Source organism: Polypterus senegalus, chromosome 11 (assembly GCF_016835505.1).
Source record: "Polypterus senegalus isolate Bchr_013 chromosome 11, ASM1683550v1, whole genome shotgun sequence".
Lineage (NCBI taxonomy): Eukaryota > Metazoa > Chordata > Cladistia > Polypteriformes > Polypteridae > Polypterus > Polypterus senegalus.
In genome coordinates this window covers 42,462,266-42,488,179 of record NC_053164.1, presented here as the reverse complement: position 1 = coordinate 42,488,179, position 25,914 = coordinate 42,462,266, and the positions used below count along the sequence as shown (strand labels likewise).

The following is a 25,914-nucleotide window of genomic DNA, read 5'->3' as shown; positions in this document are numbered from 1 at the left end:
GTGAGACGCGCAGTCTTCTTAATCTTAGTCACCACTCTGATGAAACTCTAAGTTTCTGATTGATTATACATTTCAGTTAAATACAAGTTACTGTATAAAGTACAGTGAAAAATATTTGTTGTTAACAGACCATATTCAGTAAAGGGTTGGGTTTTCATATGGGATATGGTGCGTGATTATAATACAAATATAACCCTTGTTTTTTAATTTACAAAAATAGGTTAAAAGAGCGCATATGCGTCAGACCAGAATAACTTCCTCCTACACCAAACAATGTTGCAGGTTTACACTGTTACTCAACAAGCCCTAAGCCAAGTAGAGACTTTATGTATCAAACACATGAAAGCAGGCAATCAAACCTGAGGTTCATGGCCTCAGAAAACCTAAATACAGTACACCCAACCCAGGCTGATGCTTGATATTGCTTTGTTAAAACACAATGGTAAATGTTAAATGAATGAATACATCATTAGAAGGACGAGCTTGGGAATGCAGTCTGCAGCAATCATGTGATTTAAATCATTTCTATCCAAACAAAACTCACATTTTATACTTTTTGCCAAATAGTAGTTATAATTCTGTTAATTTTTGTTATGTAAATTTGCATTATATAAATACATTATTAAAACACACACACATATTATTGTAATTGAGGGACAGGCATCCCAACTGAGATGGGTCCTGTACCCTTGCCTGGCCAGGAGGCTAATATAATGGATAGTCTTAAAGAGAGGCATGGTATCCCCTGTCTCAAACAGAAGACTGTTACCCAGCCAGGATGTATTATGGATGTTAGCTTCATATCTGGGATGATTGGTGTTCCTTTTCCCTGTCAAGAGGCTAAAAGAAGTACTGGGCAGTGGGAGATTGCCTCCCATATGCATGTCATTTCCCACAGGGTAGCATGGGAGTTGTGTTTCCATAGGATTGCTTTGTAGTGTTGAATGGGTGCTGCCAATGGGTCCTGTTGGTAGATGGATCACCTGTCTCAGGGTGATTCTGCATACCCTGAAATGCTTCCTGGGGACTATGGCTTGGCACCAGAAAGACTTCCTGGTCATTTTTAAATGAGAGCTGTCTACATTGCCCAGGGAGTTGGCATTGAGAGAAAGAGGAAGGTAAATCTTCTCTGGGGCTAATGGTGGAAGAAAAAAGATTGTATTGTTTATTGTCAGAGGAAGAAGTCTGCAGGTACTTGGGCAAAGATAAAGTTGTTGTGTGGTTGTGTTTGGGGTTTTGGGTGTTGTGTGGTGCTCCCTAGTGTTCTGAATATACAAGGTGGTCCAGATCTAATTATGCAGATCCAGATCGTCTGGATGACTTTGATTTATGTGGAGACGATTCCAGTTCGGCACAAAGACGATTCTACATGTCGTCAGTTCACACACTTCTCGATGGTCCAGGATTTTTCAGGTGATTTTCTATGTAATAAACTTAATAAGTTATAGCATAATGAAAATTGCATAATTAGATATGGACCACCCAATATATACAGCACAGAGTCCAATTGGTGTTTGGTATGGTAATAAATGAACTCGCCTCTTCCTCACTGTGTAATACTGATCGAGTCCCTTAACTTTCCTGTGCCACAAGTGCATAAACCATCTGTAAACAATAGCAACATACTGTGGTGTTTTGGGTGGCGCTGCTGCCTTGCAGTTAGGAGACCCGGGTTCGCTTCCCGGGTCCTCCCTGTGTGGAGTTTGCATGTTTTCCCCGTGTCTGTGTGGGTTTCCTTCCACAGTCCAAAGACATGCAGGTTAGGTGGATTGGCGGCTCTAAATTGTCCCTAGTGTGTGCTTGGGATGTGGGTGTATGTGTCCTGCGGTGGGTTGGTGCCCTGCCCAGGATTGGTCCCTACCTTTTACCCAGTGTTGGCTGGGATTGGGTCCAGCAGACCCCTGCGATCCTGTGTTCAGATTCAATGGGTTGGAAGATGGATGGATGTGGTGTTTTAACTCTTCAACTCTTTTATCCAGGCAACAGCAGACTACTGTGTATTATAATACCTGGAGAATAAACATATAGCATTAGTAAAATACAGTATGTTACTGCCCATTTAAAAATTAGCTGCAGATTCTCTCAATCACTAAATCCGGACTATACTTGGTATACTTGGTAGCGTCAGTCTGAGAAGGATTTGTGTAAATCATAAATTTCAGTACATAGCTAGAGAGCTGCAGGCTCTAAAGCCTCCTTTGATCCTAGGGAGCCCACATGACCTTTTCCATCTTGCCCACCAGGGAACATAAGCTGTGCTATCTTGCATCTGCAGAGGTAAATTATCACCTACGAAAGGTTAAGCATTCATAGTGTTACACTTCAATCTGACGCATTGTTATTAAGCCACTATTGTACTTTACACCTTGATTGAAGTCTGCTGACACCAGGACATTAGCAGCTGGATTGGACCTTTTAGGGGCTGAAGATAGTGGGGGACTCCTGGAGTGACACTGGGATGTACATAGGATTATTAAAGGCTGGCTTCCTGTGGACGTCTAAGAAGTACCTGCCCGTTTCTTTGCCTCTGGCAGCTGTTGTATGCAGGTAGAATTGTGCACCTTCACTCTTTGCATTCTCCATTTGTATTTATAATTGAGGTTTTACAAGCCGGTGAAACAGGTTTCCCTTTTTCTCTTGCTTATGTTTCCTTTAATTTGTTGAAGTTCCTTACCATAAACAGGAGTGCCGGCTTGGCGAGGCAACTGCACTTACTGGCTCACATCGATCTTTCATAGCACTTTAAGAACGGTTTTGCATTTTTTGTTTTGGCACTTTTTCTCAAAACACGTAATCTTTCTGTCATGTTATTGAAATTTGTAGATTAACTCATCGAAAAACAGCGATTTATTTTCACACAAAGGAATCTTTTTTTTTGTTTGTTTGTTTTTAATCGTCTGTAGCATTAAAACAGTCCGTGCCGGCGTCGCTTTACGTCTTCTCTCTTGGTTTTCTTTGAAACTGTATGTCAGGCACTGGCGATGACACAGCAATGCCCGTCTGCCGACCAACTCAATTTCACGGACCTCGCGCCGCCAAACTCCTTCAAGATTCCCAGTTCTGTGGGGCCGCTGGGAGTCCTCTACGACTGGGTCAACCTATACCTGGATGCTGTGCAACCAAATCCCTTCCCATCAGGTAATATTCACAGCTCTCTGTTTATTAATTTACTTTTATTATGAATATCTATCAAATGATACATTTGAGGCCATATACGGGATGTTTCTGTATATTTAGCAATAACGCGAATCTACAGGCTTCTTTTTTGCCATATGCACATAAAGTATTTGCACATTTTTAAAGAATACATATGGTACTGTGTCATTTTTTATTAGTAATATTAATGAATATATTTATCATTAAGATTTTAAATGTTTAAATGACATTTTGCGTGTTAATGTGTTATTTGGTTCCCATCAGACAAACTGAATAAATCTGATTTCGAGTCCTAATATGTAAAATATGCAGTCAGTTTGCTTACAAGTGCATAACATTTTGATACACATTCAGATCTGAGTAATGCGGAGTCCGTTTTGAAATATTTCATTAATGTAGAGAGCCAAACCGTTGAATTTTGCTATGATATCAAATGTGATATACATTTAAGTCAAATTTTAATATAAAAATGTGAGAATGTGACAGTGTGTCATGCAAGTTTAAAATTTAGCATACATTTTGAATACATACAGTAAAGTTTAATATATAAACAGGATTAATTTGGTTATAGAAGATATTAAATTTGATATATGTGAAGTTAATTTTTAATATATAAATCAAACGTAATTCTTGGTGTCAATTTTAAATATATAAAGTAAAGTTCAATATACAAAGGATTTTTTAATGTATAGAGTCAATTCAGAATGCATATAAAGTTAAATTTGATATTTGCATATAATTCTGAATTTATGAAGTAAATTTTTAAAAAGCCAAATTTTAAAGATAAGGAGTGAATTTTGAATATATAAAGACAAATCCAAAATGTATGGAGTGAGTTCTGAATACAGAAAGATACAATTTTATATATGAGGTTAATTAGGAAAATATTAAGTCAAAGTGGAAAATATGCATTTCAACACTGTATTAAGTTTTATATGGTGTTAGAATTGACACCATAAATACTATGTTTGACTTTATACAGTATTTAAATTTTTATATTTTTAAAATTTTACTTTATATATTCAGACACTGATCCCATATACAGTATATCAAATGGTATTGTATATACTATTAAATTTTAAAATTGTTTATTTTCCACAAGTATGTATATCTGAAATTCAATTTTGAGTCATTTATTACATTCATAAAATAAAATATGATACATTTAAATGGATGGCTGGATAAAAAGAATGACAAATGGGTACAACATTGATTAATATTGAACACCATATACATTTTATTACATATTTGTATACACACACACACACACATTAATATACTGTACTGCACACACACACACACATATATATATACAGTATATATATATATATATATATATATATATATATGCAAAGGTTGTAGAAAAAAATGAACAAGCATGTGGATTTTCATAGAAGTTCCTGACTATGCAAAGTTACATTACCTGTTCATATTTCCTAAAATATGGCCGATGAAGACAGTAACGTATTTGGTTGAATGGTGTAAAGGTCCCAGGGAACAAATATATTTGGGCAGTTGAAAAGATTGTAAAATTCTTTCATTAAGTCATCGGCAGGAGAAAAGTCGGTGACATTAGTCAGAGTTAATATGTGGAATTTGTTGTATACAGTATCTTTCTTCAAGTTGTGAGAACTGAACAGAAACAATCACAAAATGAAACATGATTCAAAACCAGATTTTCTTTACCTAAACACTATATTTTTTACTGTTGTCTCAATATGACCACACACTCACCAGTGGACTTAATATTGCACACCAGAATTGAAATGGTAGGAGCCCAAGAGTTTGTTTGGTCTAATATAGTTGGAAATGGGATGCTGACTGGAAGAAGAATATGGTGTAATCTTTATGGGCTTTAAGTGTGATATGTGAAGAGACAAATGGATTTTGAAGTGTTTAGTTATAGCTAGTTTATATTTTGTTGATGATCTTTAAAGGGCCAGTATTTCTCGAGGATGATTTTTGGCATGGAACCCTCAAATGGATTTTATATATTGCAAGCAACACCCTGTTTCTTTTTTATAATTAGATGGAACTTTGCATCTCCTTCTCAGTCTAAACTAAGTTGACATTGTTCATGAATTGTGAAAGACCAGGGACCATTGAAGAAACAGATGGGACTGCATAGCATTGGGGGTGTATAACCAGTCACGCAACAGCAACTGGACATCAAGAAAATATTCAAACTAACACCACACATGAAACAAAACAATGCAGAAAATACTAACATGGTGATATCCCGAAAATGAGTATATAAAATATTAAAGCTTCCAAAAAGACAGTAAATGTACAAAACACCCTCAATAATGAAACACGCCCATAATATTCAAAATGGGATATGCCCCTAGTGAACAATCCTAGAATATTCACACTGCAATTGACTGGAAGACATGGAACCATCAATAATTTGAGAGATCTTGATTTGTCTTTGATTATCTGGGTGGTAACCAATGGTGAAGTCCACATTCACCCCAATTTCAAAACAAACATTTTACTCAAATTTACTTGCAAACTAAGGACCCTGTTCAGATATAATGGCTATAAGAGAGTCATAACATCAGGTCTTCAACAGAATATAAAGAGTAGCCTCTGAAAATCTGTCCCCTGCTAGTAAGATGGTGGTATATCTTGGAGATGGTGGAGGACTGGTAATAAAGGTAATGGAAATGTTTTGGATGGGATGTTTGGTAGAGTATTGCATCCATCCATCCTCTTCCGCTTATCCGAGGTCGGGTCACAGCTTAAGCAGAGAGGCCCAGACTTCCCTCTCCCCGGCCACTTCTTCCAGCTCTTCCGGAGAATCCCATGCTTCCCAGGCCAGCTGGGAGACACAGTCCCTCCAGCGTGTCCTGGGTCTTCCCTGGGGCCTCCTCCCAGTTGGACGTGCTCGGAACACCTCACCAGGGAGGTGTCCAGGAGGCATCCTGATCAGATGCCCGAGCCACCTCATTTGACTCCTCTCGATGCGGAGGAGCAGCGGCTCTACTCTGAGCCCCTCCCGGATGACTGAGCTTCTCACCCTATCTTTAAGGGAAAGCCCAGACACCCTGCGGAGGAAACTCATTTCAGCCGCTTGTATTCGCGATCTCGTTCTTTCGGTGAAGAGCTGGTCCACTGTTTCACTGGACGAAAACCACACTGTTCCTCCTGAATCCGAGGTGCGACTATCCGACGGACCCTTCTTTCCAGAACCCCCGAATAGACTTTTCCAGGGAGGCTGAGGAGTGTGATCCCTCTATAGTTGGAACACACCCTCTGGTACCCCTTTTTAAAGAGGGGGACCACCACCCCGGTCTGCCAATCCAGAGGCACTGTTCCCGATGACCATGCGATGTTGCAGAGACATGTCAACCAAGACAGTCCTACAACATCCAGAGCCTTAGGGAACTCCGGGCGTATCTCATCCACCCCCGGGGCCCTGCCACCAAGGAGTTTTTTGACCACCTCGGTGACTTCAGTCCCAGAGATGGGAGAGCCCACCTCAGAGTCCCCAGGCTCTGCTTCCTCATTGGAAGGCATGTTAGTGGGATTGAGGAGGTCTTCGAAGTACTCCTCCCACCGACCCACAATGGCCCGAGTCGAGGTCAGCAGCGCACCATCCCCACCATATACGGTGTTGACACTGCACTGCTTCCCCCTCCTGAGACGCCAGACGATGGACCAGAATCTCCTCGAAGCCGTCCGAAAGTTGTTCTCCATGGCCTCTCCAAACTCCTCCCACGCCCATGTTTTGCCTCAGCAACAACCAAAGCCGCGTTCCGCTTGGCCTGCCGGTACCTATCAGCTGCCTCCAGAGACCCACAGGACAAAAAAGTCCTATAGGACTCCTTCTTCAGCTTGACGGCATCCCTCACCGCCGGTGTCCACCAACGGGTTCGGGGATTGCCGCCACGACAGGCACCGACCACCTTGCGGCCACAGCTCGGTCAGCCATCTCAACAATAGAGGCACGGAACATGGCCCATTCGACTCAATGTCCCCACCTCCCTCGGGACGTGGTTGAAGTTCTGCTGGAGGTGGGAGTTGAAGCTACTTCTGACAGGGACTCTGCCAGCCATTCCCAGCAGACCCTCACAACACGTTTGGGCCTACCAGGTCTGACCGGCATCTTCCCCCACCATCGAAGCCAAGTCACCACCAGGTGGTGATCAGTTGACAGCTCCACCCCTGTCTTCACCCAAGTGTCCAAGACATATGGCGCAAGTCCGGCGACCACGACCACAAAGTCGATCATCGACCTGAGGCCTAGGGTGTCCTGGTGCCAAGTGCACATATGAACACCCTTATGCTTGAACATGGTGTTCGTTATGGACAATCCATGACGAGCACAGAAGTCCAATAACAAAACACCGCTCGGGTTCAGATCAGGGGGCCATTCCTCCCAATTATGCCCTTCCAGGTCTCACTGTCATTGCCCACGTGAGCATTGAAGTCTCCCAGCAAAACGAGGGAATCCCTAGAAGGTATGCCCTCTAGCACCCCCTCCAGAGACTCCAAAAAGGGTGGATACTCCAAACTGCTGTTCGGTGCATACGCACAAACAACAGTCAGGACCCTTCCCCCCACCCGAAGGCGGAGGGAGGCCACCCTCTCGTCCACCGGGGTAAACCCCAAAGCACAGGCTCCAGTGGGGCAATAAGTATGCCCACACCTGCTCGGCGCCTCCACCGGGGGCAACTCAAGAGTGGTAGAGAGTCCAGCCCCTCTCAAGGAGATTGGTTCCAGAGTCCAAGCTGTGCGTCGAGGTGAGTCCGACTATATCTAGCCGGAACCTCTCAACCTCGCGCACTAGCTCAGGCTCCTTCCCCTTCAGAGAGGTGACATTCCACGTCCCAAGAGCCAGTTTCTGTAGCCGAGGATCAGACCGCCAAGGTCCCCGCCTTCGGCCACCACCCAACTCACACTGCACCCAACCTCCTTGGCCCCTCCCATAGGTGGTGAGCCCATGGGGAGGAGGACCCACATTACCTCTTTGGGCTGTGCCCGGCCGAGCCCCATGGGTGCAGGCCCGGCCACCAGGCGCTCGCCATCGAGCCCCACCTCCAGGCCTGGCTCCAGAGGGGGGCCCCGGTGACCCGCGTCCGGGCAAGGGAAAACGTCATCCAAGGTTTTTATTCTTCATCAGAGGTTTGTTGAACCTCTGTATTGTACCAATTCTAAATCTGACTTCTACTTTTCAATATCTATTCTGCTAGCTAATCTCCAGAAATAGTTATGAATTAAATTTGTTTCTAGAAATTACTGAATGATCTGATACTGGAGAGTCGTGTCCCTATTTCAACACATCCAAGAGGTCGAGCGGTGGCTTTGAGGCTAGGGATCTACTCCGGCAATTGGAAGGTTGCCAGTTTGAATCTCGTAAATGCCAAAAGTAATTCTACTCTGCTGGACCTTTAAGCAAGGCCCTTAACCTGCAATTGCTTAATTCAGGGTTAATGTTAACCTGCATCCAGCCCTGCAAGCAGGTCCTCCAACTTACAGGGAAAACGTAGGGGTTGGTGGATGGATTGGCACTCCAGCCACTGTAAAAATAACTCACACTGTACCACTCCATCTGAACTAGTATGGTGCCGAGGTGTCACCTGCTGCACGGCTGCACTTGGGTCCTAATTGGGATCCTGAGGTGGTTTGTCATGTCGTTTGTGCTACAACGTGCTTTATCAGTGTGTGCTCCCAACCTAGAGGACAGAGTCAGATACCTTCTAGAACTTCGTCTGACAGAGTGGGATTACGGTCTTGGTCACCACCTCCATGATATCAAATGGGTCTTTAACATCTGTTACTACAATAAACATATCTGAGGCTCAATCTCAGTCTTCATGTTGCCTGCTTGGTGAGATATTGTATAGTGTTCTTATATAAGGGTCTATATGAGATTACAAAATTGAAGCTGCTGAAAACCATTTCCCACCTAGCTGATGTACATTCACCCACTTGGCAGTTTTTAAGTGGGTCAGATTCTTGAGAGATCTGGTAAACCCAGAAAGGCACAGTTGTTTGCACAGAATTTGCATATTTTTATTTTCACAAGTAATCTGTGTTTTCTTAAGTGAGGCAATATCATGGACACCTGGAGAGAAATAGTGTCAGCTGCAGCTCTCTAGCTACGTACTGAACTTTATTATTTACACATACTGATGCATGCCAAGTATACAATCCTGCAGAAGCAAATTGATTAGAGGAAATTGATTAGGAGATGAACAGAAGCAAATCGAAGAAGGCAATATCTAAGTCATTAAGCAGGTAGTTGTCGGACTAGCAGTAGAGCTAGAAATAACCTTAAGTTAAAACTGGAATCAAAGAACCAAACATTGATGTTAAATTTGGTAATTACAGTTGTTCAACTAATAAGTAGCTGATGACGTTCTCTGCTGTCACAGAAGATGCTAGTGTCTGCATGTGCAATATTTTATCAAAAAGGCTAAAGAGACAATCAGAGATATGAGGTTGAGCACTAAAGTTCACTCTAAGGACCACAGCATTGGGTGAATTTGCTTTCCCTTAAATGTTGTGTATCGATTTACTAAGTTGCTTGAGTCTTCAAAACAAAAACATTGAATCTCATTGATTCTTCTCCTACACTCCTTTAAACGTATTACAGATTAACCTACCTCCATGCAGAGCTTTGGGCTTAGCTAATATTGTTTGTTAAATCTGCTTAACTGCTTTTTTTCCCTTCTCATCTCCACTATATACCGTAGGAATCTAACTTAAGGGCCAGACTAGCAACCTCTTCATTATTGTTACCAATATCATGGTTTGCCATGTCACCATGCTCAGACAGACCATTACTAAAAGCAAAGGTTACAGCAGTGTCATTCTACCTCAAACTTTAAAATGTAGTACAATGCATTTCCCTTTAGATTTAGAGCCATGCTTCAGAATCAGTAGTCTACTGGTTGAAAGAGACGTTTTCCCTGGGGCATCAAACACTACACAGAATTCTCAAATTGAGAGGTCTAAATAATTATAACTGGTATGACTGGCATCGTTAACTGTCACGCATTCAGGCTCTTTGCCTACTATTAGGAAATACTAAAAGCAATGTTACATTCTCTACTGAGCTAGAGTTCAAAAATGATTTTACATTAATTTATGAAAATTGACATGTCATAATTATACGTTTATATCATTACTAGCTGTGCTGCCTGTCCAAGTAATCAATGTAGATGTCAGTGCTAAGGTTTGCAAGGCACCATACAATGCATGTGTCTCTGGTAAATGCAGTGTTAATGTTTGTGATGCACCATCTGTTAGAATTACAGAAACATAGCAACCAGACAGACACACAGAAAGACACAAAGACACTTATTCTTTTATTAAGGTGGATTGAACCATGAAATTCACATGTTCCTACATTTATTATTGAAGACAAAAGATGTGATCAACTATATAAACCTTTATTTTATATTGTATCTTTTATAGCAAGCATTGTTCAAAAGAGTTTTAAAAAGGCAAATAACAAAGATTAAAACAACACAATGTACTGTAATTAGCAGCTTACCAGAAATGGAAGCCAGCAGGAAGGACATTGTAGAAATGTGATAGTATACTGTTAAATAAAGTGAAATGACATACTTACATACTTACTTCATGCATGAAAAGTTCTCATGTAGGCCCATATGGACCTCTGGATTGTTTTTGGAGGACTGGTGATGAGTGAGGAGTCCCATTCAGCTTCCAGAGTTTGCCAGTAATGTCTCTAGATGACAGTACAGTTGGCTTGATATAACATTATAAAGTAATAATATACACACCCTTTCTTGTGCAAGTCTTCAGATGGTTCAGGGAGTACTGGAATGAAATAAAATTAATCTAAAAAGTCTTGTTATGTGTTACTGAGAAATAAATTAAAACCTCAGTGCTTTGTGACAACCTTGAATCAGACAATGGAGTTGACATCCTATGGCTTCAATCATTTTGAGAATATAAGCTCAAATTAAGTGGTCTTATTGAATTGTAATGAGTATTGTAATTGAGAAATTAAAATCTGTTAATATAAAAAAATAAAATGTTTTATTAGTGGATAAACAGCAGCATTAAACCCTGAGAAAACACTTTGTCCTAACCGCAGTACTTTTTTCTCATTTTTTTAGATCTACTTAGAACAGCAATAAACAATCCAACAAACCTTAATGTTCAGCAGGTAAGATGGCACATGTTTCATTGCTCTATATTTGAAAATATGGAAAGTAAAATTCTCTAGGTTTTGCTAGAATATAAAAACTTAAGACAAATGACAAGAGAACATCCAGTTAATCTGGTTAATTAATAGCTAAGGTTCCCAATATCTTATCGAGACACTTTTTGAAAGTTGTCACAGCTGAAGGTAACTACATCACTTGGTGGTTTGTTCCAGATTCTTCTGACTCTTTATTCATCTGGCAGGTTGAACCCTGAATTGTGCAGACTGGATAGTGGGTGGTAGACTAGTAGACTGTTTACCAGAGAATTTGACATCCAAAATGTCACAAAAAGAATGAACAAAATAGGTAGATTATAAAGAGAACAGACCTTACTTTTGATCTCTTTTGTATGGGTTTGGGTGAAAGGTGGGGTCCTTTCTTTCTTTCTTGGCACAGTTCCAGGGAAGCAGGAAACAGCCTGATACTTATTAAAGGATCAAGCCTCTTACTTTCACGTTTAATGATAAAGAGTACCTCAGATAAGACCTGTAAAGGATAAACTACATTAAAATGAACAAATTCATTTCTATTCATATATTTATAGATATATATGAGATGTTCTCCTGTGGTTTACTGCGTCTGTTTTTCCTCTTTCGGATTATCTTGTATTGCTATGGCCACATAACTGACACAATAGATAGCACTGCTGCATTATGGATCCAGTATCTTGAAATTGAATCCTGTCATTTTCTGTGTGGAGTTTACACATTCACTGTTTCTTGTTGCATCTCCAAAAACATTCATATTATATTATTTGGCCACTCTAGATTATCCTACAGTAAATCAAGCGCTGATTCCTGCCTTGTGCCTAATGGGGTTGGGTTAGGCTAGGCTCTGTCCCAGTAAGCCCTTTATTGAATTAATTAGGCTTAAGAATGTATGCATGATATTGTTGTCATTTATTTATAACACATGAAGAAGTTAATTTCTCATTGTGAGATAATAAACTTTTAATTTAAAATATTGTGCATCCAACCACACTTCTGATGAGTTCTTCCATAACATATTGGGATACAAGCTAGAAGGATTCGGCTTCAATTCCACTAACGTTTTATGTCTCTACCAGCTTTTCCACAAGTTCATTTGTTTTCACTCACATTTAACATCAGCACATATTTATTTTCATTCTCAGGACACCATACTGATAGGAGAATTGTGTATTAAACGTTTGTAGTCTGTCCCTCTGCTTGACCTGCTTGGGCCATTCTGAAGCTTGATGCCAAATTATTAGAAAACATTCCACCTAAGGAGTATCTAAGCACCTGGAAGGAGAAGGACTTCAGTGAAGAAAAATCCCATTACATTTTTTTCTGTGTTCTTTGCGTATTATATACACAGTTAGTCAAAGCCCATAAGAAGCCTTAGGCGGTTGTGGTAGGTAGGAGTTAGGGTCCCCCCTATCTGTCCAGAGCGCTTGCCCCTTGAGTTATCAAAACTGCACCCCTCAGTGTCTATAGAATGATTTTGCTGAAAAGCTCTGGAGCGCCTGCGCCACTTGAGTTACATAAACAGCACCTTTCTGTGTCCATAGCACTCCTTCAGCATCTCTCAGGTGATGGCATCATAGTCGGCAGCCGGTATCGCCTAATTGATTGACCAGCTCTGATTATTTTAATGCCCTACTTGACTACTTTCCACAGAAATCATCAGTTACAACATAATTGTACAATATGACTAAACTTTGTTGCAGAAAATAAAGAAGAGTCTTGAGTCATTGTTATGAATTAACTTGAAATATGATCATCCTTTATATATACTAGCTGGTGGAGCCGTCACATGCTTTGTTTAATGCAACATGGCAGACTGAAGAAATCTTGCAGAAAGCTTCTTTTAATCAACTAGGTTCATTTACATATAATGATACAAAGCATTTCAAACACACCAATCAGCATATAAATAAATGGTACAAGTTCTGAAACACAAATCTGTATTAAGTATAATGAAAGGCCCTAAAAGAGTTAATCATTAAGAGTCATAGTAAAAGAAATTTCTTCTTATTTTTCAAACTATCATCAGAGAGAAAAAAATATAAAGTTAAATGTTATAAGTGATCTCATTTTCTAATGTAAATATACTGGCGTAAATGTCAGGATGTTGTAGTTAAACAGGAGGACAGTTTCAAGTGCATTTTTATGCTACCATCCCTTTCTATTTTCCATATTTGTAGTCATAAAAAGCAGTGCTGTTCAGTATCTCAGTTTGTAGAGTACACTTTAGTTTGAGAATTGGCAGTAACAGTTTGTGGAAATTAAACTTTTATTTTATCTCCATAGATTTTCCAGTATATACAAAGCTGAAAAACGCACAGTATAGGACAAATGGGACAAAACCTTGTGAAGTGTTGGGGTCTCTCTGAAGTCCTCATTGTTGTAGTGGCAAGGTTAATAACAAAAGGAAATGAAAAAAGGCAAGAACCAAAAAAGGATAAATCAAAACATTGAATGTGTTCTAGTAAAGTACCAAGAACTTCTGAGGGTCCAAAAATGAACACCAACTTCTGCCCGCTGTAGTGTTTATATAAGTCTAGTGCTGGAAGGGGTGGGGCTGTTGGAGGCCTCCTGAGGTGACATCACCATTCTTCTTAAGACTCCTACTCCACTCTCAAGCTGGAAGAGGAATTGCACTTAGTACATGCACTTTCACACAAACCATCCTTCTTACATTGTCTTGTGCTGAGCCCCCAGCACAATCCCTCAGCATGCATATGTAACAACAGATAAAAACAAACATCTGGAATAATACATATTTTTGTTTTGAATGATATAGTGGAACTTGTACACTGTAAAAAGCAATTACTTTAGTTAATTTATTGAAATGTAAATTTTCATAAAATGTATAAGCCACACTGAACATAATGTGAAAGGTCACCACCAGAAAAATTGAAAGCAGTAACCCAATTCATTTCAGAAACAAGTAGAAATTCTCCTCTAGTTTTGCTGACTAATTTTCAAAACAAATTATTAGCGCTCTAAGAGCAAGTATTTCCTGGTATGTTGGAAATCCAAGGTTATATGGGGTGCTTACACATTACTATCAAACTTTGACATTTCTTATTATTGTTTTGCATTCCATTAAAAATAATTAGTGTCTTAAAATTTGAATGTCTGAGAAAATAATTTGTAAAACAATTCCATGTACATGAAATTCATAAAGGGGCTGTGTTCTGCCTTCTAATAATGAAAAGCACTCTTTCATGGGGGCGGCACGGTGGCGCAGTGGTAGCGCTGTAAGGGGCCTGGGTTTGCTTCTTGGGTCCTCCCTGTGTGGGGTTTGCATGTTCTCCCCGTGTCTGCGTGGGTTTCCTCCCACAGTCCAAAGACATGCAGGTTAGGTGCATTGGCGATCCTAAATTGTCCCTAGTGTGTGCTTGGTATGTGTGTGTGTGTTTGCCCTGCGGTGGGCTGGCACCCTGCCCGGGATTTATTCGTGCCTTGCGCCCTGTGCTGTGACCCTGTGTTAGGATATAGTGGGTTGGAAAATGACTGACTGACTGACTCTTTCATGGCATGGATACTGTCGTCAGATAAATTACCACCTCATGTGGCACACAGTAGGATGTTGGGGACTAAGGAATAAGTGGATAGGACTGGCAAGCTTAGTTGGTCTGAAGGGCCTATTCTCGTCTAGATTATTTTAATGTTCTGCTGTTCTAAAAATACATGTCACACGCTCTGGTGTCTAATTATTGGAATATGACTGTATAATGAATGAAAGTATACAATGAACAGAAGCAGAGAATAAACATCTACGTGCTAAAATGAAATTATTTATAAAGTCATATTTGTGTAGCAAAACACAGAAGACTATTTTTAAACCCACCTTTGGAGACGCACAAAACCTAATTAAGAAAGAGACAACACTAGCCTCTAATTAGAAACTCAGCTGGAACAAAAGTTACAAGTCACTATGGCCATCACGGAGTGGAGTTAGAGGCCCCCTGGCTCTAAGACTCTCAGGGAATGAGTGGCAGAACTGGGAGCCTTCTGTTTTAATCACGCTACTCACTGGGCCACACAAGACCTCACAGATTTCTTTGAAATACACTCTGCGTGAACAGTTTGTTACTGCTTAAATGGGAAAACTCTACTTTTCAAAAGTTCTACATAATTAGAACAGGGAAATGCAGACACCCAATGTTCTAAAAAAAAGCACAAATCTGCTGCCACAGCCTCTAAATCACAGCATCTTTTTTGGCACCCACTCAAAGCTAGGAAAAACATAGCATATGGAATAGAACAGTAAAAGCTGGAACATAATGTTCATTGGAAAATAATTTTTACTTTTAGCAGACTAGGATCTAAGTCTAAGTAATTCACTGGTACACAACTCCATTAAATGTATGCCATTTATTTACATTAATTAACCATCGATTTTCATATTTCCTGACTCAAATGATTATAACACATGGCATATGAAAAATGTGTTGATGGGTTAAATCAGAGAGAGAAGTAGAGGTAACTTTGACAACATTTTATAACAATACTCACTTCTCAAATACAATGGGTTTCAGACTACAACTACAATTCTAGTGTGGGTATCTTTAGGTGTTTAGTAGTGTGGCTCCACTGATGGCTCATTTCATAACCAAATTACATCTCTAGTGAAGTAGAAATCTAATGTTATTAGACACCAGCGTTTCTTCGTACCATTCATTTAAGCTGAAATCCTAATGATTTTTATTTTCTTGTCTGCTCTGTGAGATGGGGCTGTCTAAGCAGAGAGAGATCCACAAAGGACATGTGAGAATGGATTTACAAACATTATCTTCAAAGGATGGTGTCCACCAGAAAACCATGTGCATAAAGGTGGTATCCGAAAATTTTATTTTAATGGAGTTAAGGCAGCATAGTGACTGCATGACCATCATGTCATCTGGCCCCCTAATCATCCGCTGTCCTTTATTGGCTATCTATCTCTCTCAACAGTTCACCACCTGATAGCTAATGTGTGGTGAGCATACTGGCATCCTCCAGATGGATGCTGCACATTGGTATTGGTTGAAGTCCCCCCCCCACACGTAAACAGCTTTGAGTGTCTTGAAAAGTAAGTAATAAATGTCATCTTCTTCTTCTTCTTCTTCTTCTTTCTAGAGAGATAGCAAGAGGCCTGGCCAGGGCTAGCAGTATGAGTGAAGCAAGGGAGGACTATCAGTTGCCCATAGCAGGCAATATAAAGTCTTTGACTGGAACACAAGGAAATGTGTTGCCCAAGAAAAGTAGAAAATTTAAAGAATGCCAGGAAGTTCTCCTACACAGGGCACAGGACAGTAAGAGACACTTTGGGCTGCTAGAAGACCTTCTAGCTTAGCAGCCCTGGCCCTGAATATAATGGCAAGTTTTAAAAGGTGCACCTTTACCAGGAATTATTAAGACCAGAGGTGTGAAGTGAAGTTGTTCAAAGACACAATGGGGGAAGGAAAGAAGGAAAGAACAAAGGTAAGGTTGTAGGAGGAAGAGTTAAAGAAAGAACAATTGACAGTAGGAATGAAGTATAGTGCTTTTTGAAATTTTTGGAGGTGCACGAATGAATAAGCCAATGCACCTAATGGACAGAAGTTCACATGTAAATGAAGAGCTGGGTGGAAACAAGATATGCTTTGCGTTTGGTTTCTTTTGCTACTTTATGTTCTCCTGATATGTGTTTCCTTGATCCCTGTAGTTGACAATTTGGCTTTACTCCACATGGCTATTTCTTTCTTCAAAGTGCCACCAAATATGTTGAATTTGACAGAAACTGAGAGCAAATTACTGGTAATTCAAATTCATGATACTGTTTTCAAAGGGAGAAGAGTAGGTGTAACATTTTCATTACCTGAACTTCTGGTTAAATGTTCTCCTAAAGGTGAAGCTAGTGCTTGAATGTTAAAGTTTTTACAAAACTAATCTTGTCATTTCATGAAGTAAAATCCCTTTATGAGGTACTTTGACAAGTTCTAGCTTGTTTTTCCAAAATAGAAAGCACTGGTTGGTTCCTCACTGTACCTATTGTACAAAATTCTTTTGTTACAAGATGCAAAGTTGTCTCTCTTTGACAGTTACATTTTGTTGGGTTGGGTGTGTCAGACCTTCCTGTGCTTTTTTAACTTCTTTATTGATATTGTTGGACTTTATATCTCTTGAGACTTTTATATGTTCTGAATTGGGATTTTTGGGTGTGCCGCACAGTGATACAGTATATTAGTTAGCAATCTAGGTGGTTTTTGGTCCCAAAGTTTGCAGGTTATATTAATTGGTATCTGTAAATTGTCCCTGTATGAGTAAGTTTGTGTGTGAGTGTGTTATGCATGTGTATGTGCAAGCGTGTCTGAGATTGGGCCCCCTGATGGACTGGTTCCTAATCCAGTGTAGTCCCCTACATTTCTACCACTTTCTACCAACAAAGACTAGCTCTTTGTTATGTGAAATTGGAATAACATTTGAGCATATTCTGTGATGTTATGTTGCACCTGGTCTAGTTACCTCGTTGAGTGCATCACTCCCAATGACACCTAGGTACACATCTCTGAATTTCAGTAAATCTCTGCTTGTTACTTGTTTCATGTAATATCTAACACATACTAGTGTTGTAATTGGAATTAGCGAGGCCTCCAAAGTTCAGCCAAGAAGCTGGCCAAGATCTTCACTGGGCTGCCTAGTAGAAGTTCTCTTAGTCTAGACAGGCCCCAAATACTATCAACTGGCTTCAGCAAGAGTGGGCCAACAATGGGAGAGCTGACAAAGCAGCCATAAATATCAGAAAAAGAAAGGAAAAGCCCACAACAAGGAGGGGTCATCATAAACCATTGTCTTGATCACAAAAGGCTAACAAAGAATCTTTTTAAATGAAAGATTTATTATAAAAAAGGGTAAAGAACAAAAGTTCAAAAGAGCTAAACAAGGCAAAAAGGAATTTCTTTGAAAAGCAATCTACAGTAATTAGTCCCAAAATGTTAGAAAGAAGTCAAAATCCTTAAAGAGAGACAAAAGATGTCCAAAAGTCAGGAATTCCAAAGAGTAACAATAAACATAAAGAGAAGAACTGACCAGCACAAAGCACACATGATGTACTGCGAGGGATGGCATTTCCCATCAGCCTTTATAGGACAGGGGGGAGTGCCTCAGCTGTGATAGACAGGTGGCCCCGCCTCTTGAGGAACCACCCATGAAACAAATGGAACTGGCAGAACATACTGTCAAACATCAGAAAATACAGAATTACATAAATAATAAATATAAAAAACAATATAAACATAAACAATAATGTTAAATGTGTAAAACATCCATCCATCCATTTCCCAACCCGCTGAATCCGAACACAGGGTCACAGGGTCTGCTGGAGCCAATCCCAGCCAACACAGGACACAAGGCAGGAACCAATCCCGGGCAGGGTGCCAACCCACCAGAGTGTGTAAAACATGACCAAAATAAATGAAAAAAGGAATTTAAACATAAGGGAGTAGAGGACCACTAGCTGGAGCGAAACAATTAGATTCTCTAATGTGTTACCCTAAATTATTCACTATTTTAAATAAAAATATATTTTATACTTAAATGTGTGTTTACCCCTTTCACACTCACTCTGACATGCTTTTGCTTTATTATTATTATTATTATTATTATTATTATTGTAAAGATGATTTTTGATAATATATGGTGTCCAAAAAGGTGTGCAAAGTTTACATGGATAAAGTCTAATACAGATTGGAAAAAATCCTTCCCTGCTCATCCTGATGCTTGAATTACTGACCCAGTTGTTTTCTGAAATCCTGATGAATATCAGATAACTTCCTTTAATCCATTCCTCAATCTATCGTATGATAGCTGAAAAACTAGACTTCATCTCACCAGTTTAGATGGAAAGCAAGAAGCATCCCTAAACAGGACAGTATTCACAAGAAATACATACCCACACACATCCATACTAAAGTCTTTTATACCCACTGAATTTCTCTGCTAAATTTAACAAAGGCAAGTGACATAATCTAGAGTCATAATAAGAGTCAGATACTGAATTTGAGACCTTATGATTTTAAAAGCATCAACTCTTAAGGGGACCATGAAGTAAAAGACAGGGCTTAATGACTCATAAAGCAACCCATGGTTGTTTGCAAGGGGAAGATACATGGCATGACACATATCAAAATATTGCATTCATTTAATTCAAATTTAATATACAAAATTATATCATCTTTATAGACTCGTCCTCTAGGTTTGTGGAAAAGAATAATGTTGTGAAATAAAACAGCCTCGGACACACAGAAAGGTTTGGGGCAGCCACCCATATATTATACCTGGCTGCAATGGTTTTAAATAAGCACTGAAGTGCACAGGTTGAGTTCTCAAGTTGAACTGATTCCTTGAGTTAAAATGGCGTCTTCATAGAACAGGTCCCCGGAAATGATGTCATCCTGGATGCCGGGGCCGGAAGTGAAGTTTGCATGATGGCGCCAGAACTGGAAGTGATGTCTTTCGGGCACTGGATCTGGAAGTGACATCTTTCAGGAGTGCTAGCACTGGGACCGGAAGTTACATCTTTCGGGGTCACCAGAGCCAGAAGTGACGTCTTTGCAGAGAAATCAGGCAGGTTTTCCCGTATCTGGCTTGCAGGGGAAACAGAGGAAAGTTTAGTGCACTCCGCCACCCCCTGGCCTGGCGTGGGATTACCTTCTTTCTGTCCACTCAGCATCCTCCTATTCTCATGTGTGTGACAATGTATGTACTGTGATAGAAGCTGCCTCTTGAGCAGAATTTGGTTTTTGACCCATTTTGAAAGGGAATGCTATCTAAGAGACCACTCAGGACACTTAATTTTGAGAACTGGGGTTAGGACTCTGTTCAAGTATTACCCTTTAAAGTTATTAGTATGAAGCTGATTCTTTTGGCTAAATAAGAATGGTTAATTATGCCTAATAGCTACCATGATGGCACTTTTTAACAAGCCTTTCATTGAAACTGTTGCCTAATTTATTTTATATCTGATTTGGCAACAATAGCTTTAAGAACATAAACTTTCTACACTACATTGTCAAAATTAGCAGTAAAATAATTGATTTGCAGCAGCCCTCTCTCAATGCGCTATTCATAAGAAACAAGAAAGAAGGCCTACTCAGATTTGTCAGTGGCCATCCTCTTTTCCGGAAGTTTCATTTGTTGCCATCAGGTTGCATATTTAGATTCCAAAGAGTAAAGAGAAGCAGATTTAAGAGCTCTTTTATTCCCTGAGTTACACACATTTTGAATTTTAATAGTTGCAGAGATATTGGTGAATTCTAAATTATTATTGTGTACTGTTATAGGCAATTATTCGTACTTGTAGAAATCATACAGGCTGGTGAACTTATTATAATAATGATTGCCAGATGTTGTCTCTTAACTGTTTTTTCTTGTATCTGTAACCGTGCCCTAAGTTTTTTTGTACTTTTCCGCTGTAAACAAATTTCACTCTGAAATAATTAGGTCAGCCTAACTTAACATCATCTTATTTCCCTAACTCTTTCAGAGCATAGCAAACTCACCTTTCCTCCTACATATACATTTCCTTTTGACTTTCTGGGTTTCTCTCTCTCTGTGTCTAAGATCAGGGGCCTTGTTTATAAAACTTTTTGCGTGGATATGATTCTGAAAATATGTGCATGCCAAAAAATAGGGAACTGTATATGCTGAAAACAATCAGATATATAAAGCTTGGCATTTGCACATTTCTATGCAATTTACTTTAATAAATCTCAATCATCTTGTTAATGTGCGTTCGTGAATGTGCCTCAGTGTTAATCAAATTCTTACATATGCAATCACAATGCTGCAAACGCTCACTGGCTGGTAAAGCAACCTCTATCTTGATGTAATGAGACCCCACCACCTGCATTTAAGAGCATCTGGCTGTAGTCTGCAACTGAGCACAGACGATCATGCACATAGCACCTATCCTCTGCAATTCGATGAATGGGAAAGGCGTAAGGTGCCAGCGTCTGTGCGGGCAGCCACTATCACATGGCACAAGTAATGACATAATAACTAATACAGTGAACGATATAGAACATATGAAAAACTGAAGGGTCACCAGTTACCTTCCCAACAAGCCAGCCACCACGTACAGTACCTTCACGTCTGCCAAAGATAGTTTGTCTAAAAATAAATGAATCATGGTCTGACACTGGCTACAGAGTCGTGATGTTTGTCAGCCTCACCTTGGTATCACATATGATGTGCGTGTTAATGGAATGTAACAGCTTGCAGATAACAAAAGCAGCTTCATTCCTGCTAGGTGCCCTGATTGCAGTATGAGTGCAGTATAATGCTCTTATTATGTTAGGAGAACCAAACACTGCTGCAAATTGTCTTTTTATGTTGACAAAAACATGTTATAATTTATGTATGTAGACCCACACAATTTGAAAACTGAGTGTCGAGCCTCCTCAGTTAGTTAATGGCTTCTAGCACGGTGGGTATGAAGGAGTGAATGAAGCTTGTTCTTCAGTGCAATTGGTCTTCCTGAAAGGGAACTGAAATACATCATATTTAACACTTTTTGAGGTTTAATATGTTTGCTACTTCAACACACATTATAATAACAACTTGATGATATGAATTATTATAGTGTGAGCTGGTTTGGCTGCGTCGTGTTTCTTAGTTTTTCCAAAATGTTCCATATGCATGGGTCAGAGTTGCAGCAAATAAACACAAGCTTTCGCATAAATTTTTTTTTTATAAATCCTGGCATTTGTGTATGTGTGTAAGTTGTGTGCCCTAAAAAATGACCTCTAGCTGGCTACTTGTGTGTATGTTTCTGACGAAAGTTTCAGAAACAGACTCTGTGAGGGTGGCATGAGGGCCCAGCGTCCTCTAGTGGGACCGTGCTCACAGTTCATCACTGCACAACTCGATTGGCATTCATCAAAGAATACACAATTGGCAGCTCTGTCATTGGTGCCCATTCTCTTCACAGATGAGAGCAGTTTCATCATGAGCACATGTGACAGACATGAAAGAGTCTGGAGATGCTGTGGTGAGCATTAAGCAGCCTGTAACATTATCAAGCATGACAGGTTTGGTGGTGGGTCAACGATGGTCTTGGGAGGCATACCTTGGAGGGTCATACAACAACAACAACAACATTTATTTATATAGCACATTTTCATACAAACAGTAGCTCAAAGTGCTTTACATATTAAAGAATAGAAAAATGAAAGACATAATTATAAAAAATAAATCAACATTAACATCAAATAAGAGTAAGGTTCAATGGCCAGGGGGGACAGAAAAACAAAAAAACTCCAGACGGCTGGAGAAAAAATAAAATCTGTAGGGATTCCAGACCATGATACCGCCCAGTCCCCTCCATGTGCTAGGCAGCGGTACCCTGACTGTTGTTAGGTATCGGGATGAAATCCTCAGAACCCCTGTCAGACCTTACACTGGTACAGTGGGCCCTGGGTTCCTCCTGGTGCAGAACAATGCCTGGCCTCAAGTGGCCAGAGTGTGCAGGCAGTTCCTAGATGACAAAGGCATTGATGCCATTGACTGGCCTGCACGTTCCCCAGATCTGAATCCAATTGAGAACCTCTGGGATGTTATGTATTGGTTCATCCAATGCCACCAAGTAGTGCCACAGACTGTCCAGGAGCTCACTTATGCCCTGACCCAGGTCTGGAAGGAGATCCCCCAGGACACCATCCATCGTCTCATCAGGATCAGGGACCATACACACTACTGAGTCACATTATGAGTTTGAAATTCAATTTTTGACTTTTCGGTGTGATGTTGAATCTAGTCCTCAATGGAGTGATGATTTTGGTTTCCATTGACCGTTGTAACATTACTTTGTTCTTGACGAATTACATAGTACTATTCTGTAAATATTTTCTGCTTGAATATTTCATTCATGTAAGTGTTTCCTTACTTTTTTGAGCTATTTATATACAGAGAGTTATTCATTTAATTAGCCATCATTATAACTATTACAAACATCAACCCCTGTCAAATGCACACCAGAATTACTTAAAAGAAAGAAATAATTTGTGACTTGCCTAAAGGTAAAAAAAGAAGTCCAGACCAAGTGGGGGCATTGTGCCGACATATTGCTGTTTGTATAAAAGAGCCCTAGTAGTGTTTCTTGACACACTTCTGGTGAATGATTCATTGGGTGAAGGTCCTCCGTGTTAGTGTGTCTAAAAGAGGATGTGAAGCATTATTCATAACGCAACTCAGTTTTATTTTAACTCTCTTTTGCTATGACCTCCAGTGAGTCCAGTGTGTGTCCAATAACTGAACCTGCCCTTCTAATTAGCTTGTCTTGAAGGATGTTACCAGCCCAGCATACCACAGTGTAGAAAATTGCAGTGACCATCACAGAGTTATAAAAGATGTAAAGGATGTCACTACCCACATTAAAGGAACACAGTCTCTTGAGAAAAGAGCTGTCTACTCTCTCTGTCGCTTTGCCTCTCTGTGTTGGGCAGCAGGTTTGCATTATTTCCAAACTCCACACGCTCTGTGGTACCCTCAGCCACATCATTACTCATATTAAGAGAACATCCCTCCCCACCCCATGCACTCTGTTTGCTGATGTGCATTTCTCTTTCTTTCACCAGATGAGCTCTTTGAAATAAGTACTTGATTTTTTTCCTGGGGTTAAACATTGAATTGCCTTAGTTGTTTTGGAATGTAATGAAATCTTCAATAATGTTTTGAACATTGAAAGCAAGTAAACAAGCAAGTAAGCATTATAAAAAGGCAGCCTCAGCTCACAAAAAGTTAAGCTAGCCAGGATGTCTGTGTGATGGAAAAGCTGCTGTGGAAAATGAAGAAAATTTCAAATTGGAAATTAGAACATCAAAATAAAAGGATTCAACTACTGCATATCTTGGTGTAGCAGCAACTTGGGACTTCAACACTTTTTCTGTTAATAAGGACAGCTATGGTGTTATGCAGAGCCAAGAAGAACATCACTGCTGTCCTTTACACATGTCCAGTGTCTCCCATTAATGCTGATTAATGCTGATTAATGATCTGTTTGTGTTTCCTTGTAGGTGGCAAAGTATGAAGCGGGCTTCATCGTGTGTGCCCTCATTGCCTTGCTGTACTTCTTTTTAATGCCCATAGTAGGTGCATTTTTTGCCTGTTGCCGATGCTGTGGAAATTGTGGCGGAGCAGTGAAGAAGGAGAGCAGATGTCTGGCCTGCAACAGAGGGACAATGATCACCTTCCTCATTATGTGCACTTTAATCATAGTGTAAGAGAAAATATAATTCCATACTTAAAAATGGTAATAATTGTTGAGAAGAAGTAAAAAAAAAATCAAGAAAACCACATGAGAGTTTCAGCCACCATTCATGCATTTAGTGCTCCTTAAGGCTAAGATTGCACTATGCAGTTGGGTCACTGCTCAGTCATCTTTACTTTTAACATGACATCAAATCCGAGATTAAACAGAATTTATTTTTGAAATATTTCAGATGAATGTGTGTAATTGATGATATACAGATTGTTCTTGTAGTTGACGGTTTCTTCTATGCACTCACCAGTACTGTCATGTACTCCATCCTTCAGAATCCTATATTTAGCTTAAGCTGGAGATGGATGGATGATACATATCTGCATTCAAATATCAATATACTGAATGCACTGGACCATTGGAATACTATGCTGAGTCACTTAATAACAATTTGTTTTTCAATTGTTCAATCTCTTTCTGAGCAAACTCTTTTTTAATACTATAGTCAAGTTGAGCTGTGGCATGTCCTAGCAATACTCTGTCCCAGACAGACACAAACACCAGGACAGGACACCAGGGAACTGCTTTATAAAAAAACTTTTTTGTGAATTTCAGTGTGAAAAAACAGAAAAATGTGTTAAGACAAAAAAATGTTGATTTATAAAGCCTGGTGTACTCACATTTCTATTCTAATTACCTTTAAAAATCAATTGTCTTGTAATTGTGCGTACGTGAACACATCTCAAACTCTGCCTGGCTGCAGCCCTGAAACAACCATATACAGTACAGTACAGACTATGCTTATCAACCTCATACATATGCAGTCAGGATGCTGCAGAACTTCATTAGTTGATAGAGCAGCCTCCCTCCTGACACATCAAAACACCACCACCTTCATTCAAGACGGTCTGGCTGTGCTCCACAACTGATTGCACAAGATCATGGGCAGCATTATATCACCTCTCCTGTACCTTCTAGGGGTCAAGGAAAGGAATAAGGTGCCAGCATCTGAGCAGGTAGACGCTATTATCTGGCAGATGTAATGACATGATTGCTTTTACAATGAATGGTATTGGCCATATCTTACCAACAAGCCAGCCATCACATACAACACCATCGGGCCTTCTAAAACTATTTTGCCTCCAAATAAATGAATCATGGGTTGACTCAGGCCACTGAATGATAACATTTGTCAGTCTTATTTAGGCATCGGGCTTGTGTGTTAATGGAATATAACTAACTAAGGCAGTGGTTCTCAAACTATGAAGCGGGCCCCCCTAGGGGGGCACGAAATAACAAAAAGGGGGGTGCGAAGATGTGAAAAAGAAAACAAGAATCACATATATGAAAAATACATCTATTGAAACCAAAACAAATTAAC

At 39.9% G+C, this 25,914-nt stretch overlaps 1 protein-coding gene across 1 annotated transcript in view; it reads left to right on the top strand.

Annotated features, from left to right (window-relative positions):
• Positions 1-2,633: 2,633 nt before the first annotated feature.
• Positions 2,634-25,914, top strand: part of LOC120538887 (prominin-2-like) — a 125,698-nt gene continuing 102,417 nt past the window's right edge. Inside the window, exons 1-3 of the mRNA XM_039768469.1 lie at positions 2,634-3,138; positions 11,253-11,302; positions 24,349-24,551. Coding sequence (XP_039624403.1) covers positions 2,982-3,138; positions 11,253-11,302; positions 24,349-24,551 — 410 coding nt within the window. The 5' untranslated portion in view covers positions 2,634-2,981. The remainder of the gene's footprint in view (positions 3,139-11,252; positions 11,303-24,348; positions 24,552-25,914) is intronic.